Source organism: Sceloporus occidentalis, unplaced genomic scaffold (genome assembly GCF_023333645.1).
Source record: "Sceloporus occidentalis isolate IW3139 unplaced genomic scaffold, rSceOcc1.0.p SCAF_35, whole genome shotgun sequence".
NCBI lineage: Eukaryota > Metazoa > Chordata > Lepidosauria > Squamata > Phrynosomatidae > Sceloporus > Sceloporus occidentalis.
In genome coordinates, this window is record NW_028317015.1 from 5,532,562 (window position 1) to 5,549,751 (window position 17,190).

At 37.3% G+C, this 17,190-nt stretch overlaps 1 protein-coding gene across 1 annotated transcript; it reads right to left on the minus strand.

Moving 5' to 3' along the window:
* Positions 1–3,322: 3,322 nt before the first annotated feature.
* Positions 3,323–16,012, minus strand: LOC149298017 (POU domain class 2-associating factor 2-like). Its single transcript, XM_089487880.1, has 4 exons — positions 15,908–16,012; positions 6,505–6,547; positions 5,549–5,832; positions 3,323–3,721 (listed from the first exon to the last, which is right to left on the minus strand). Exons 2-4 carry the CDS (start codon positions 6,509–6,511, stop codon positions 3,323–3,325), a joined length of 690 nt encoding a protein of 229 aa, XP_089344006.1. The 5' UTR covers positions 6,512–6,547; positions 15,908–16,012.
* Between the last annotated feature and the right edge of the window lie 1,178 nt (positions 16,013–17,190).

The following is a 17,190-nucleotide window of genomic DNA, read 5'->3' on the forward strand; positions in this document are numbered from 1 at the left end:
ACAGTGTATGCTACCATACAGCAGCTATAATACTTTTATTTTAACCCCCACCCCATGTTAAATCATAATGAATCTGAATAATAAATTAAAAGAAATAATAAAAAGAAAATATCTGAAAGGTACCATGAACAAGAATTATATCTCAATGGCACAAAAGTGGTTTATCACTGTTTAATGTTGTTTCTGTTCTGAGCTAACTTTAGCCAGTGTATTTCTTTTAAAGAGTTTGATAAAAACATTTACTCCTTTTATCTACTTTCAAAAAAGTAAAATATACGGTAAGTGTGAGGTTAAAAAACGCTAATTTTCAAGATCAATCAATATCCAACAAGTCAAGTTACTAGAAAAGTAAAACTAGCGAGTAAAAGTAAATTTAATTTTAAAATGAATGTATTACCCATGCAATTATTAAAGGTAACGGCAAAAAAAGCTGTAACACACTCCACAATACACATATAGATTTTTTTTAATATAGATTTTTTAAAGTAATACAATCATTTCTAGACAATCGGAACCTTACTCAATATATTGTACTAAATTCTTTGCAATGTCTACCACATAAACCATTGATGTTCATATAAAATATTATATAACTATTATATAACTGCTTATATAAAATCATCATGTGTGTATTTGTATGCTCTAGTTATGTAAATACTTCTATTGTATATAATTTAACGCCAGGGTTTTTGGTAGTTGGGTGGCATTTATTTCCTTGTGTGCCTTTCATTTGTTTTTATTTAGAGGTGGTCCTTTAAATGACAAATATGTTAGATAAATGGTTCCTACACCCATACATTCTACTCTACATATGTGTTATTTGCTTAAGCTGAAACGGTCAATAAGGAAAAGACATGATATGTATTTTCCATGTCACAGCTGCTACTTCAGAGAACATGGTGGCTTACATTTTCCCCAAATAATGGCAGGTGATTTGTACAAACATGCGGAATTTGAAAAATGTAATCTATAAAGGCAAAATTTAAAAAAAATGAATAAATACGTTTTCCATTATGACTGATCAAAAAGTAATGTATCTGTAAGAACAACAATAATACATTTGTTGGTTATATTTTAAATTATTTTTAGAATAATTTTACTTATTCAATTTTATTTTTTTATGGAAAAATGGTAGTTTGTAGGAGAGAGGTAAATAATAAAGTGTAAAATGCAGGCATGAGAAGTTTGACCTTATTTTTTTTTAAATGACCATGATCTGTGATGCTATGTGTAAGGAAGTTTTTCTTTACTGTAGTAGAAGTGGTAGAGGTTAGAGGTAGAGGTTAAAACAGTGCAACAATCTAACCATACATGGCATAGTCATATGGCTATCCTGAATACAAAGTATTAATATTAGTGTTTTTCTACTCAATTATTTGTGAAGTATTCTATATGGATGGGTGTGTATGTCACCATGTTAGGATTAACATACTTGGTTTTTATTCTCACGAAATATGCACAGTGGTCTGTTACCTTAATAAAACATTTAATATTTATAAACATTTAATAACTATAATCTTATTCTGCTTGACAGGGTGATCCACTGCTACATGAACACATTTTAAACATTTTATTTGCAACATTTTGTTGTATATTTTTTTTCTTGTAAATGTTTACCTTATATATTTTGTAATAACAGGTAAAGGAATCAGGGGAATAATAAAGTAAATCATACAAAATAATTAATCAGCATAACCAGTGTGAGCAACCAGAGCAAGGAAATACAATAGCACAGTAGGGAACACATATCAGACACAGAAGTGTTAATTTAATAAAGCGGAATTGACAGGATAAATGGGAGGCTGAAAGAGGAGATGCTGGTTCATAGTGTGCAGAGAAGAAAGGCACTGCTGGCAGATTCAGTTGTAGGGTCTACCAGATAGTGTTGTATGGGGGTGGCTGTTGGATAGTGTTGGATGTGGTGGGATGAGCTGCCAGATAGAAGGTAAAGAAAGAGCGACAAGAGCAAGACAGAAGAAAGAGTGAAAGAAAAAGAGAGAAAGAAGAAAGAGTTTAGTGGAAGGAAGAGAGGAAAGAGGGGATGGGAGGGAAAAAAAAAATGGGAAGGAAGGGAAGGGAATGAGGAAATAAAGAAACTGTGGAGGTAAGAGGTGCATATTTTTAAAGATGGGCACATACGTTTGATATTTATACATTTAGCAGGATCCCTGCTCACCATGTGTGAGTCCCTTGCAGGAGTAAATTGTATGACCGTATGACCTTTTCAGTGCTCCTGTAAAGCTATCTGCAAAATGGCAATGAATACCCCCATTAATGTTGTCTTAATGGAATGAAATATATATATTTAGAGAACTCTAGAAAAGGTAGAAAACAAGACAAGTTCAGGGTTAGTAAATAACCTGTTTCAAAGTTTTTGTTACCAACTCCCCAGTATTGGAAGGAGAAATCTCTGCTTCCTCAGATTTTACTCTGAGGTCTGTGTAAAGTGACCCCAAGTGTCTGTGGTTCATACTCAAGAGGTACAAGCTAATGAATCAAGTGGCTAAAAAATTAACCTTATTTTAATCTTGCACGGCTATTTAATTTACAATCAAGGGAAGGGCAAGGTGAACAATGGGTTTTCCATTAAAAACAAAATAAAACAAAAAAAACTTTTGGTATGTGTCTTTTGCACATAAACCTGATTTTCAGATAGGTTAGACTAAACCAAAAAACTGTCCAACATTCCTCTTGCCCTGCTAACTTCATTATATCTCCTTCCCAGCATGCATCTGAGACTATGTTGCAACAAGAGCTGACCCATATTGGATGAGTATTTTACCTTTGTTCTAGGAAATTGGACCTGTTTACATTTATAGTAGTCTATGTCATTTGTATTTTTTTGTAATAAATCAATAATGGCAGTTTAAGAGATTTGTAAAAAACCTGGAGGCTAAAAGAGTCCAGAAATGTAGAAAGAGTAATCAAATTCTATGTTTTGTTAACATTTATTTATATCAAAGGAACCACATGTGGAAGCTAAGGGAGAGCATCAAGAACCAAAAGACCAACACGTCTTTTAATACAAAGAAAGGTTGAACAAGTAGAATCATCTTCAAATGTATATTTAATTATTTAACATTAACATAGATGTAGGCAAATAAATGCATCCCAATTAATTAATATGCAGTTGCTTAAATTTTGACTTGCTGGTAGCTGGGTGATTATTGCAAATATCAAACAACATAGGTAACTTAAGTATGGGCCTACATTTAAAAAATGTTCCTCTGATGCCATTAAAGGATTGAAACCTAAAATATACAGTCTTTGAGGAGCTATTATCACTAAATCACCCTTTTATTAGTTAACACATAATACATTTTCAGTAGTTTCTCCTTAATTCATATGGCCCCCATACTGTATTTGAATCATCCTTAGGCCAAGTTGCATTGTCTTGCAAAGAATTTGTCTCTGAGGATTCATCTGGGGAGAGATGGTGAGCCATCTTTGGATTGAGTTCATTGGTAACAGCCATAAAGGGTGAGAAAGCATATGATGAAGTTGCTGGAAAACTAGCAGAGTAATGTACATCATCGAGAGCATGTAAAGAGTAGGCTTGAGATGCTTGAGATGCAGATCCTCTACTAGAGCTTCTGTAGTGAGAACTCCCTGATTCTGGAGACAGACAGCTTGTGGATGAAGATACTGTTTGTGAGGTGTCCGAGCATAAAACATCCAGCTGGTTGATAGTGTCAGGCACAGTTTGTTCCCATGAGTCTCTCTGTAAAATTAAATTGATTTATCAATAAACAAATATTCACCAGCTTGTCTAGCTAAAGGTCTGAAAGGGATCCTTCATAGTATAATGAATACTACATTATGAGAAGAACTACTGCAAACGTCTCCATACGGAACCATTTTTCTCCTGTCCCGTTTCTAGCAGAATTGAATATAAAAATAAAAAATACAGTCTAGAACTGGAACACATTTTTAAAGTTGTGGTCCTTTTGTAAAATTAAGTATAACATTGATTGTACCATCCAAATCCATTCTTCGTTTTTTAATGGTTCACCAAGAAAATGGACCCTGCCTAAAAAGTCTTTTTTAATTTAAGCGTAAGGAGTTGAAGGGGCAGCAAAGATAATTATACCCGGCAATGCCTGAAATAAAATTCCAGTCTTCTTTTTGCTTTGTTTTTATTACATTATCTTTATGAGGGAAACAGTTCAATAAAGGAAACATGGACATGATGGCATTTCATAAGGATCACAGGTGCTGTGATATTTACATCACACAGTCACTTGTGACATCACAACACACAAGATCTTTTAGAGATAGTTTGATAGATACTTGTGTTAGTTCAGCAGCTATGGAAAAGCCAAGAAACTAAAATAACAGAGCATATTCAATAAATAATATTATCTTGGATTTGATATCAGTCCGTTATTTTCTTCTAATGTTCTTGATTATTAAAAATCACGAGTATATTCAGTTCTTTGTCTAAGCAACAAAACTGTTAACATGACACCATCCTAAAATCTACTTATTACCGTATTTTTTTTATGTAGAAATATACCAGGCAGAATGAAATCAACTGTTGATTTATCAAACGTTATACACAGAGATAAAGATAAAGTAAACCTTTAAAAGAAAAATTATTAAACTACCTGAGAATCCAGAATGTTCAAAATTGTAAATGTTGTTATATGTTAACTTTACAGAATTACCTGCTATCATGTTTTTTTTATTTTTTAAAGCATTACTTTCTCAGTCCATTCAAAAGCCTTGTAGCACTTACTACTTACAGTATGTTTGTAGTGCACATAGACTTTCTGTTGCAATGATTTTATTGTAAATATAATTGTTTATCAGTACTTTTCTGATTTGTGTTTGCTCTAAAAATTCAAAATCACTGTTTTTGCTTTTGTTGCTCTGACACTCTCACTAACACTCACAAAAACACTGCCCTTTTTTGTAAGTACCTAGCTAATGGAGCTGATACTGGGGAGAAGTGGACAAAGAAAGAAGAACAAGAAGAGGCAAGGGAAAAAGCTGAGCTGTGGAAAAGTAGACAGGGACATGAAAGTGGTCAGCGGAGAAGGTAGGGAATCAGTAGAAAAGTGAAAAAAAGAGTGTAACAGACGATCTTGATGAGTTTTTTTTCTGGGGGAAAAAACCTTTTCCTATAATTCCCTTTAAGTATTTTACCTTTACCAGTCACCTCCTTTCCATTCTGTCCTTCGTTAATTTTTACCTTTACAGACTCAAATATATGTCTCATCCTGAAAATTCACATGAATGCATAGGAACCCTATTCATGTTGCCTTCTAGAATTCTAGAGCCAGCTTCAAGAACAGAACTGCTCTAAAGCTATCAGGAATACATCAAATTCATGGCTATACAAATATATTACTTGTATTATTATTATGGAAGTATTTATTTTTCTATAGCAACAATATGATACCAATGAATCTATTAATCATGCTATAACAATAGGGATGTTTTCCTAGTGACATAAAAAAATGAAAGAACTTCCAAATAAGAGAAGGCAACAGCATTTTTTACTTTTGGCTGTAGATATAGATATTGTAATGAAACGAACACTTACCAATAAATAATGTGATGGATCCCCGGAGAAATTAGGTAGTAGAGGTGGTAGTGATGATGCACTAAAATGTGACCCATTGGCGGATGTTATGGAAGTGCCTCGATAGTCATCTATGAAATATGGATCTAGCAGAGGAGGGTAACTTTGGATGGATGCAGGATCACATGGCTTTACCCCCAAAGATGAAGAATATAGATCGTTTGAGTAATGCTTTGTAGTGTGGATTTCAGATTCAGGCAAAAATGACCTCCTTACGCCATAATATCCAGAAAGCACTGGTGAACCTAATTGAAGTAATAATGGCTTTATTAATACATTCTGATCTAATGCATGGTTAAGACTCAAGCAGTACCCCTGAGAGGGTACCAAGACCAAGGAATGCTGTCATCTATTTCCATAAGTATTTAACTAGACCTACTTAAAAGTTGAGAGAAAAAACAACATACCAAATTTATTTTGGACTAAGAAATCCTAATGCAAACAATAGGTATCGCTTTATTAGCCCAAGATAAGTGTTTATTCAATAGCTTTTTTGGGCCAACACAGAAAAAGATTTAAAGCTGAATGTAATAATGTAATGGAAATCTAATGGAAAATAGGCAGACCAGGTGGGCCGAATGGTTCTGCGGTCAAATTCTATGTTTCTGTGTTCCCGAACCTCTTGTTCACAGAAGAGGAAAGGTTTGACTAAAGACTCCCAACAATATGAGACACGAATATGGAGGGCATTTAAAGAAAAAAAAATATAACTTCAATTTTAAATATACGATATATATATATATATATATATATATATATATACACACGTTGATACATGGAGGTAGATAGAGAGAGGAAATATTTGTAATTATTGTTTATACGGTAGTAGAGATTGTATCCATAAAAATAAAATCAAATAAATATAACATAAATGTTCTTCTTTGCCAAATTTATTTTATCTACTATGAAATACTTACTTGACATTTGGACAAATGGAGTCTGGGAGACGTTGGTACTGCTCTGTAAATGAAAGACACGTTTCAAAATGTTTGCAGGATTAATCCAATTTTTACAGAACATAGCTTTAAAGTATGTTGCATATCAGGTAGTTTTGGAAAGGTAAATCACTAGAATCTAAATGAATAATATAATATAAAAGTTACAGTTTACATTCTTCGATAGCATATGCATGTTCTCATCCAGGCCATTTCTTATAATATTTGTTATCTATTTGCTGAATGATTTTAGACATTAATAACAGCCAATTTGAGAGTTGTGCCAAAATGGAAATGTGCATTCACTTAAAAATAATGGGCTTGATTAATCTAGAAAGTAGACTCTTGAAGAAAAAAAAAACAAATGCTAAATTGTTACTCACTAGCGGGTGATTTAACTCCCAGGACACTTAATCAGGTAGCAACTGACTCTGTGGTAAAAGCGAGGCAACTTGCACGGTATAGTATATGCAAGCAGCTAAAAAGAAGGCCCCAGGCAAGGTAAGAGGGTAAGGGGGTAAATGAGTGAGGGGAGAAGGAGCAAGAGAGTAGGAGAGTGAGTGGATAAAGGAGTTAGGGAGGAAGTGTATGTGTGAGTAAGTATGTATGTATGAATATATTAGAGTGTGTATGTGTGTGCATATGTATTAGCAGGAGTGTGTATGTTTAACTACCTTTGTTAGTATGATTGCATGTGTTTTATAGACAGTGTGTGTTGTGTGAATGGGTGTCTATGTGTGTTAGCATGAGTGTGTACATGTGTGTTAGCATGAGTGTGTACATGTGTTAAAGGGAGTGTGTGTTATCATGAGGGTGTATTTGATTGTGTGAGAGGGAGTATGTTAGCATGAGTGTGTGTTAGTGTTGGTTAGTGTACGAGTCAGTATGCGTTAGCGTACGAGTGTTGGAGTGAGTGTGCATATATCTGTGTTGTTAGAACAAGCATGTAAGTTTGTGTAAGTGGGAGAGTGTTTGTGTGTAAATATGAGTGCCAGTGTGTATGTTACAGGGTGGGGGGGGGCAGATGGGGCCACTTGGCTTAGCCTCAGAGGGGCCAGCCCTCCCTTGGATAACAAGCACAAACCACTCTACCACATCTAGACATCTAGAGTGGAACACTGAATATCATGATAGCAAGTAAAAAACTATAAGCAGTTGAAAGCAAACGCTGGACCGCCAACTGAGACTAAATTACATTCAGTGAAGTTAACTAGCCATACAATGTGACCAGTGAGCCCATGCTCACCCCTGCCCACTACCGAAAGTGCCTACAATGGGCACGCGAGTATAAGAACTTGACTACGTAAATATAGAAGAAGAGCTGGTTTAGCATGGATTTGACTTATTTTAAAAAGTGAAAATGAACAAGCGCTGCATTATTTGTTAAAGAAATAAATAAATACAACGTTTCACTGTGCCAGCTCATGGGGTCTCGTTGGATTTCTGGAATGCATGGAAACAAAAGTCACCAACGAACACTGACAGATTAAATAAAATCACAAATTATACAAAATCTATAATTAATCACTAGATCTATTCTGTGAATAGCTATGACAAACCATAGGCCATCAGAATGTATACATATAGATGTAACGTAAATTGTACCTGTCCTGAAAATGCCTACAAAACTTAATAGCCTGTTTGTATGTGATTGTTTAAACCTTTAGAAATAATAAATCCTACAGATCACCACTAATTTGAACTCAACTTTGGCATACATATATTTTACATAAATACAATTAAAATGTGGTTGGTCTACCCAACAGAATTGTTCTGATCCATGTAAGCTTTTGCTTTCCATTGACAATCAAATACAATTAGTATAAAATGGCATTGATGATCATTTAAAAAAAAAAATAAAAATGTGATTTCTTGAGACGCAGATAATGACGAGCAAGAGTATTTTGCATTTGGCAAACAGAAGGTTCCTGCTGCATGTGACAGACAAATTTGGAGGTTAAAATTTGAATGAAATTTGCTCATCAGAGGCTTCCTTTAGCTAATACCAAAGACAGCTGTCCAGAATAGCAAAACTGCATAGAAATAGAATCATTAAAAACAACATGTTGACTATCTGGCAAACCGATTCAAGCACTGATGAAAGATGTAGGCATTCATCAAGTATATAGTAACCGTTTGTATAAGAATGACCAAACAAGCTTCTTGTATGGAATTGTTAAAGCTTTATACTTTTAAGACAAATTTTACTTATTGTCCAGACGGCAGTATGTGCATGTTAATATTAGGCATAAACATGTAAAATACTATATTCTTCTGAAAGAAGGTGCTTTTTTAACAAATATACCTATAAATACCACGTAAATCATATTTTTACTTCCTGATTTGCATCCATAATATATATATCTAACCAGTGCAGCAGACTAAGGTTTTTATGTTGTTTTCATGCGTTTAAAACACGTTATGAAATAATAAAATAAGACCTTGCTGGTTAGGCTTGTCTGGAGGGGACATCGCTTTAAAAATTCCACTAAAACATTGCCTCTCTGGGGTGTAATGGTGTCAAAAGATTTGGAGTGCTATGACTTTTGTTTTATCTTTGCTTCAAGTGCTTTATTATGTGTTCTCCACCTGTCCCGGTTTCTGCTAGTATACAAGTTCCACACGCTATCTATACAAAAAAAAGCTTCAGCTAGTCTTCGTTTTTTGACCTATCAATCACCTCTTTACTCAAACGTGCTTTTGAAATGTCTTTGTGAGTTTCTCTTTTCTTTTTTTTACTATTTTTTTATGGCACGAAGTATATACAGTGATTTAATAAGGAGCGGATTATAGAGACAATAAAATCGGGGAGGTGGGTTTTTACTAAAAGACTCATTTACATAAAGCTGGTGTCTGCATCAATGCAGACTCCAAAAATATAGCAAAAGGTAAACCGGTGGTATGTGTTTAGGCGTGCCTGCAGTCACCTCTTAGTTGTGGAAAAAGAGCTTGTAAAAACCTTTTCTTAGATATCCGTGTCATTTGTACATTTCCTTTACACGAATAAAAGTCTAGCCTCAAGCTACTCTAAAAAGTATGGGAAAAAAATGTTGTATTGCCATGTGTGTCAACATATTAAAATGCTGGGTAGATGTATTATTGCTCTATTGGATTTTCAAAAGGTGCCGCACTGTAATTGTAGGCAGCATTTTCAAAATGCAGTTCTAAATTACCCTCAATAATATTAGATTTAAAGGTATAGTCTTTTCAATGCACTAATATACTCTTAGAATAAGATGGGTCAGATCTTCTTGTCAGTGGCGACTCTAGAAACAATATATAGGGCGGGCACACAAGATACCACAGTCAAACTGGGGGGGCATTCATAATTTCCAAAAGTAATGTGCTATGGAATTATACTTTTGTTATTGGGCTAAAATAATACTCGGTCATTCAACATGGGAAGCCTGAAGCCACAATTGAGTGCGACTAATCCTTGAAATAAATATTATAACACAATAAATAACTTTTCCACTAAATGATTTCAGGGCCTTGAACGTTTTGTCCCCTGAAGTCACTTCAACTTCAGGAGGGCATTTTATCTCTGGATAAATTAAATAATTCCTACTGTAAGTTAAGTGCCAGGAAACAGATGACCAAACACACACACCAACACAGGCTCTGTCACACCGACACCCAGACACACACACCAGGACAGGCTCTGCCACACCGACAACCAAACACACACACACACCAGGACAGGCTCTGCCACACAGACACCCACACACATCAGGACAGGCTCTGTCACACCCACATCCAAACACACACACACCCACACACACGCACACACACCAGGACAGGCTCTGCCACACCAACACCTATACACACACACACCCAAGGACAGGCTCTGCTACACTGATAACCAAAAACACACAGCAGGATACAATCTACGTCACAGACGTCTACATCAGGATGGATTTTTCACACTGCATTGTCGTTTATACCCCCCTTAGTGTTTTTGCCCCTTGTGTATTGATGTGCCTGCTGCCCATATACCGGTATATTATTAGCCCCAGTTGCCGATAGCAGGTATAGATCAACACATTAACACACAAACCAAGCTTTGCATGTATAGATCAACTGAAATTCACTTGTGATCTCAGCACTGAAGGTATATATCAAATAAACAGAATCAGACAAACAAATCCTGTATTTGTAGGATTGCTGTTAGCAATCACACTCCTATCATGCCAAGTCAGCCAGTATATGCTGGTACAGGGTGGCTGTAAGTGATGTGCAGACCCCATACTGCTGGCAGAATCAATACACAAGGGGGGCAGCTAGCTAGGTTTCAGCATGTACTGGCTGACTTTACATGATAGGAGTGTGATTGCTAACAGCAATCACAGTCCCATCATGACTAGGTTCCAGCATTTACTGGTTGGATGTGTAAGTGCTGGAACCTAGGCATGATGGGACTGTGATTGCTGTTAGCAATCACACTCCTATCATGCCAAGTCAGCCAGTACATGCTCGAGGTGCGGCCCGCGTAAGATCGGTTGCCCTGGCTGCCGATCTTACGTGGGCCGCACCTCGAGGTCTCGCGGGCCGCATTTGGCCCGCATGTTGGACACCCCTGCCTTATTACTTTCTACCCCCTCTCCCTCCCCCTCCCTTATCACTTTCTAACCCCCCTCCCTACTCACTATCTACCCTCCCCCTTTGTAGTTCTCTCACCTTTAGGTCCAGCGACGGGAGCACGAGGCTTCAGTCTTCCTTCTCTGCTGCAGTGGCCGCCGCTTCACTGCTGAGCGCCGAAATATGACATCATATTTCGGCGCTCAGCATGAAATGCCGGCACCGCGACGGAGGTAGAGGCCTCGTGGAGGAGAATGGGGGGGGGTGAGTGGTTGCTAGGCACCCCTCTCTCTCCTCCGCATTAAAAAAAAAAGAAAAGAAAAAAAGTTTTTGCCCCCCCTTGCCCCCCTGTAGCGACGCCACTGCTTTTTGTTCACCTATGAATAAACCACAAAGAAAGAACTAGTAGTAATTTATCTATCTCCGTATGAGAATATTTTGAAAACCTAACCCCCAGTGCTTGGGAATTATGTGTTTTTCTGCATGGGAGAATATAAATTAAGGTCTGATGAAGGGGCAGTGTATAGGATATTGGATAGACATAATATTATAAGGATTGAAACCATTGTTTGTTGTATACGTCCTGTTCAAAGAAGGTTCTGTGTGTGGACAGCATAGTAGCTGAAATGCGAGTGTTCAGCTTTCTTCTTTAATGGAAGTATTGAATTTGTATACGGAAGAGTTTATTTAGTCATCTATGATATATTTTGAACACTTGTTTACAGCATTAACAACCTGCCCTCTCCTATTAACTACGACACTGCAGAAACAGCTTCTACCAGCCACCAGTGGAAACCAGACGCCAATTATTATCCATTGTATGGTAGTTCCACAGATGTCTAGCCTCACCCCCTTATGAAGCTGCTTCCCAAAAAAGAAGGAAAGATCCAAGTAGCCTTCTCTGGGAAGTTCCCAGGTATGATGCGTAGAGATAATGGTTAGAAGACCAAAGGATTATCTCTGAAAGAGATTCATCACCTTCATGATTAAGATTAAGCCGACTATGACATAAATAGTAATACTAATTAATATTAACACCAACTGTACAAGTTAAATCACAAAATGTTGGGCGAACACGTATACTGTCAAAGTCTTAACATCTCCCAGAGTACATCTTGGAGGATTTATCTCCAATGGACTCCATTTCCTAACAATACTAATGAAGCCCTGTTGTTTCTTTAAGTACACTGGCATAACTACAAGGGTTGCAGTGGTCACTGCTGCGATGGAGCCCATGCCTCTAGGGGACCAGGTAGGACCCTTGTGACCCCTTGTTCCTATCTCCTTATACCGATTCAAAGTAGTTTAGAAAGGGCCCTTCCGACCAGGACCGCACCGATCCAGGTCAGAAAGGTCTTTTCTAAACTATTTTGAACTGGCAAGGGGAGACAGGAACATATCAGGGTACCCCACGGTAAAACCGAGGCTGTCCACACAGTGCACAAGCAGCCAGAGAGAAAGCTGAGGTAGCATTGAAAGGTAAGCAGGGGCGGGAGGTGAGATTTATTTATATATGTTTGTATATATGTAGGTATGGATGTGTACTTGTGTGTGTTTGAGCATGGATGTGTACTTGTGTGTGAACATGGATGTGTACTTTTGTGTGTGTGTCAGCATGGATGTCTAAACTGGGTGAGATGGAGTGTGTGTTAGTATGAGTAAGTATGTAATTTGTGTAAGTGTGTTTACATATGTTGTATGTTGGAAGGGGGGGCGAGAGGCAAAGAAGGCACAGACCTTTTGTGTTGGGGCAATGATGGTACAGTCTAGCCGTTGAACCAAATGTAATAAATCTCAATAATCTCTAAAGAATTTTGACTTCAGACTGTGAGCACACCTCAAATTGGTGAGACCCTTATATATCTCACTATAATATAACTTATTTGAGGGAAAACATAAGTTGCAGAGCTTTATAGTACACGGTAATCTGTTATATGATCTAACAATACAGAACTTGAAATCACTTGTTAAATAAAAAAAAAAAATTTCTATTTTCCCATCTCCTATTAGGAGGTAATGTGTATATTAGGGGTGATTGTCAGATACCACCCCATTCCAGGGAAAAAACATTTCTGCTTGATATTGGAGCCCATTCTGTTGTTACAAATACAACCGAACACATAAAACTGCCCATGCGATCACTAAAATTAACCCCTTCAATCCCAGGGGTTTTTTGGTACCTCAAAGCCCAGAGCAATTTTGCCATTTTTGGGGTATGTCAGTTTAGCGATGATTCTCTTTTCCTGTGAATAGTGTACCCATATAAACTATATATTGTTTTTTCAAGGAGAGATAGAGCTTTCGTTTGATACCATAGTTGGATGATTAGCTGAAAATTTAGAATGAGAAATTTAGTAAAAACTAGCGAAGATTAGAAAATTAAACTAATTTTTTTTTACATTTTCCCTCTGAATCCTCACAAAATTAGGTAAAGTGATAGAAAATCCCCTCCAAGTTTATTAATTCAGGTGTCCTGATTTCAGAAATACCTAATTTATATAGATTTTCCAGACTTTCCCAGCACCAGGGAGCATAATATAAGGTGTACAATTTTGTATAATTTTTATGCCTATGGCTTAACGGGTTTGGGGGTTGTGAACGCGGGAAGAAGGGTTTTACTGGCTAGATGTTATGCTAGGGCAATGGGAAGTAAGGTTTTTTAATAATTTTTTTATCTTTTTTTATAGAATTTTTTTTTATTTTAATTTTTTATTTTTTATATATTATTTTTACACAGAAATGGTTAGAGGTCCTCCTAGGGACCTCCTGAACATGCCAGTGATGTCACAATGACATCACAGCTCACATTATAATTTTTTTTTGTATTATATATATTATTATTTTAATGATTTATTTAATATTATTTTTTTTTTCTGCTTTTCTCTTTCAGGACGGGAGGGGGAGTGAGAAAGATGGTTTCTCACTCCCCTCCCCGTGATCCCCCTGCACCGATCACACTGTGATCTCTATGCAGGTCCTCACAGGGGATATCCTGTCCTCCGATGACGAAGGGAATGCCCGATCGCGCGTTTGCAACTGCGCGATCACGCGATCGGGCACTTTCAACCGTAACAGCTTACCGGCTTTCATGCCGGAAGCTGTTACGGGAGATCGGGCAGCAGAAAGCCGGCGATGCCGGCTTCTGCTGCCAGGGGGGAGTCCAGGCTGTCAAACGACAACCTGGTCTCCTGTGCAGCGGCAGGGATGTCCATAGGGGTTTCTTTGTGGGCGTTTTTTGGACGTCCCGGTACGTCTTTAGGGGATTGAAGGGGTTAAACACAAACACTATTTGACAACAAGTTGTCAGATAAGGACCAAATGATGTAAATAATGTCAATGTTGTACCAGCTCATAAAATATTGTTGAAGATTTGCATTCCTATACTGATCACCACGGCAACCTCAAATATGAATCAGGTTGGAATGGCAAACAAAATAAATTGAATATTCATAGGTACTTGTTTGGTCCAGAGTGGACCTGGACAAAAACGTAATCCCATATGTGAAAATCAGCAGAAGGTAGCACTTATCTCAAAACATGGAACACTGACAAAATGATCCCCATTAAATATGTGACATATATGTGTGTGCATGATCCTTCCATTCTTCCCATGAATGCAACATAAAACAGACCATATGAGATAGGATTTAACTATTACTTATCAGAGTCACACTCATCACTAGCAGCATGTCTGAGCACCAGTGTGCCCCAAACCAACACCAGCCTCAAACAGTATTCTGACTGTGGGAAGGACACTAAAATCACAAGAAGATGATCTCCAAAAGACTCCCAGTAGCACTTTCTACCAGTGGTGTAACAAAAAATACCCAGGCCCCCCTGTAACCTTCTACACACACTCAGTAACATACTTAAACAGACTACAGTCTATTTTGCTTCCTTAGTACTGCCAACTCCAATTGCATTCTCATACATTCAACTAAAGTATAGTTTCTATGTAAAAGATTTAATTAATTTGCATCCTATCCCTATAGGTGTGCCTACATGGATAAGGAGCAAAGGAGGTGGCAAGGGTGGGCTCCATGCATCCCTTAGGCTACCTTATATATGTTTTAAACCCAATGTTACTGGGAACAAAATGAGGGGGTAGTAGAACCTATGCTTGCCAAGGAAAGTGACGCTTGCCAGACGTTGCCTGCAGGGGATGCGGATGAAGAAAAATAGCAGATTAAGGATTGAAGATAGAATAGAGAAGAAAAGATAAAAGATGAAGAGGATGTGGAAGCAAAAGGGGTCTGTGGAAGTGGTCAGTAGACTATGGAAACATTTACAGAGCGTAAGAAAGTGAGAGTCTGAAAAGTCAGTTAGAGTGGGCACCAGGCAATGAATTTTGTTCCCAAATCAAAAATGCCCCCCCCCACACACAATTTTTGGCCGAAATAAATGGACAAGGAAGAAAATTTGTTCCCGAAAAAGATTGGGACAACAATTTGTCTGAATTGTTTTTGGCCAGTTGCACCTGTCTGTTATGTATATTAACCCCCGTACCATCAGACATGATGAAAGGAAAGAGGGAGACATTACCTTGTTATAGTACAAAATGTATTACATTTTTGTCTTAAAAGTCACCAGGGATATAATTATCTCTGGTAATCTTACCTCTGAAATCACATAATTCTTCATCCCTCATTCTCAACATAATATACCAGTAGTTTTCATATTTTCTTTTTATTTTGTTCATTTTTTGTACCACCAGATGGTGTAAAATAAGTTTAGTATTTAAAAAATATTTGTTCTGCTATAAAGGACTATGTATTCCAATGAAAAGACTCCAAAAAACATCACTTACATTTAACCTTGAACCCGTTGTCTGTCTAGATCTTTTTTCAGCAAGAAGATCTTTTACTGTGTGTTTTACTCGGACTCCTTGGTAAATCCGTTTATTGAAATCAGTGGGAACTAGAAAGAAATGAATGAATAATTAATAGCCTGTCTTCACTAAATTATCTTTTATTTATATAGCGCCAACAATTTATGCAACGTTTCTTACAAATATATGTTCATGGTATATGACAAGACTAGAATTGACTAGAAAGCTTACAATCTTAAATCAGCAGGTTTGCAAAGATCATAGTGATCATGCAAGATAGGTAGCTCCATAAGAAAAAGATTAGAAGTTCATCTATCCAATTTACTTTTCAAGACCTCTGAGATCTCCTCTACAGGTGTCTTGAATATCTGTTTGTTGAAATAGTATCCCAGAAGAAGTGACAGTGGTTAACACAGTAACAAAATCTGAACATGGATGGAAAAGGCATAAGGCTATTCGGAATCTAAGACAAGATTCAGGACTGATTCAGGTTCAACTCTTTGAAGCAGGAAACATGGGCAGGCTAGAAGGACAAAATCTTATCTGCCATCAAATTCTAGGTTTTTTATGAGTCAGTTGAAAATATTGGTAGTCAGAAAGGGGAATGTAACCAGTGTACCCATGGCATAGGTGTATACAGAGCCATCCTTTGTATGGTGAAAAGTAGGGCAGTTGCCCCGGATCCCACCTGTTCTGCTGCCAGGTGCCCCAGTAACCAAGACACACATTGTACAAGCGGGGCAGGTCGCACTGTCTGTCAAGAAGAAAGGGCTCCATGTGAGGTAAGAGGGTGTGAGAGGGGATTGAATGTGAGAGAGGCAGAGGGACATTTTTAGATGGAGTCTGGGTGGTGGAAAGCGTAGTGGTGGAGAGTAATTGCAGAGCTGTGAGAGATGGTAGTTCCAGAGGTGGAGAGATGTGAAAGGAGTAAAGGGGAAGATGTAGAGCTGTGAGAGCTGTAAAGGGGAGAGAAGGAGACTGTGTGTGTATGTGTGTATGCATTTGAATGGAATTAGAGAGTATGTATTCATGTCTATGTGTCTGTATGAAGTTGGAGTGAGTACACGCATGTGTGTTACTGTACAGCATTAGTATATGGTGCTAGTGTGTATGTGAGTTCATCTTGTTAGCATGTATGTTACTCTATGGTGTTAGAGTATGTTTAAGTTAATGTATGGTGTTACTGCATCCATTAGGAATTATATCCCTGTGTATAATTTTGAAACAGATTTATGGCAATTTATATGGGGATTAACTTTTTG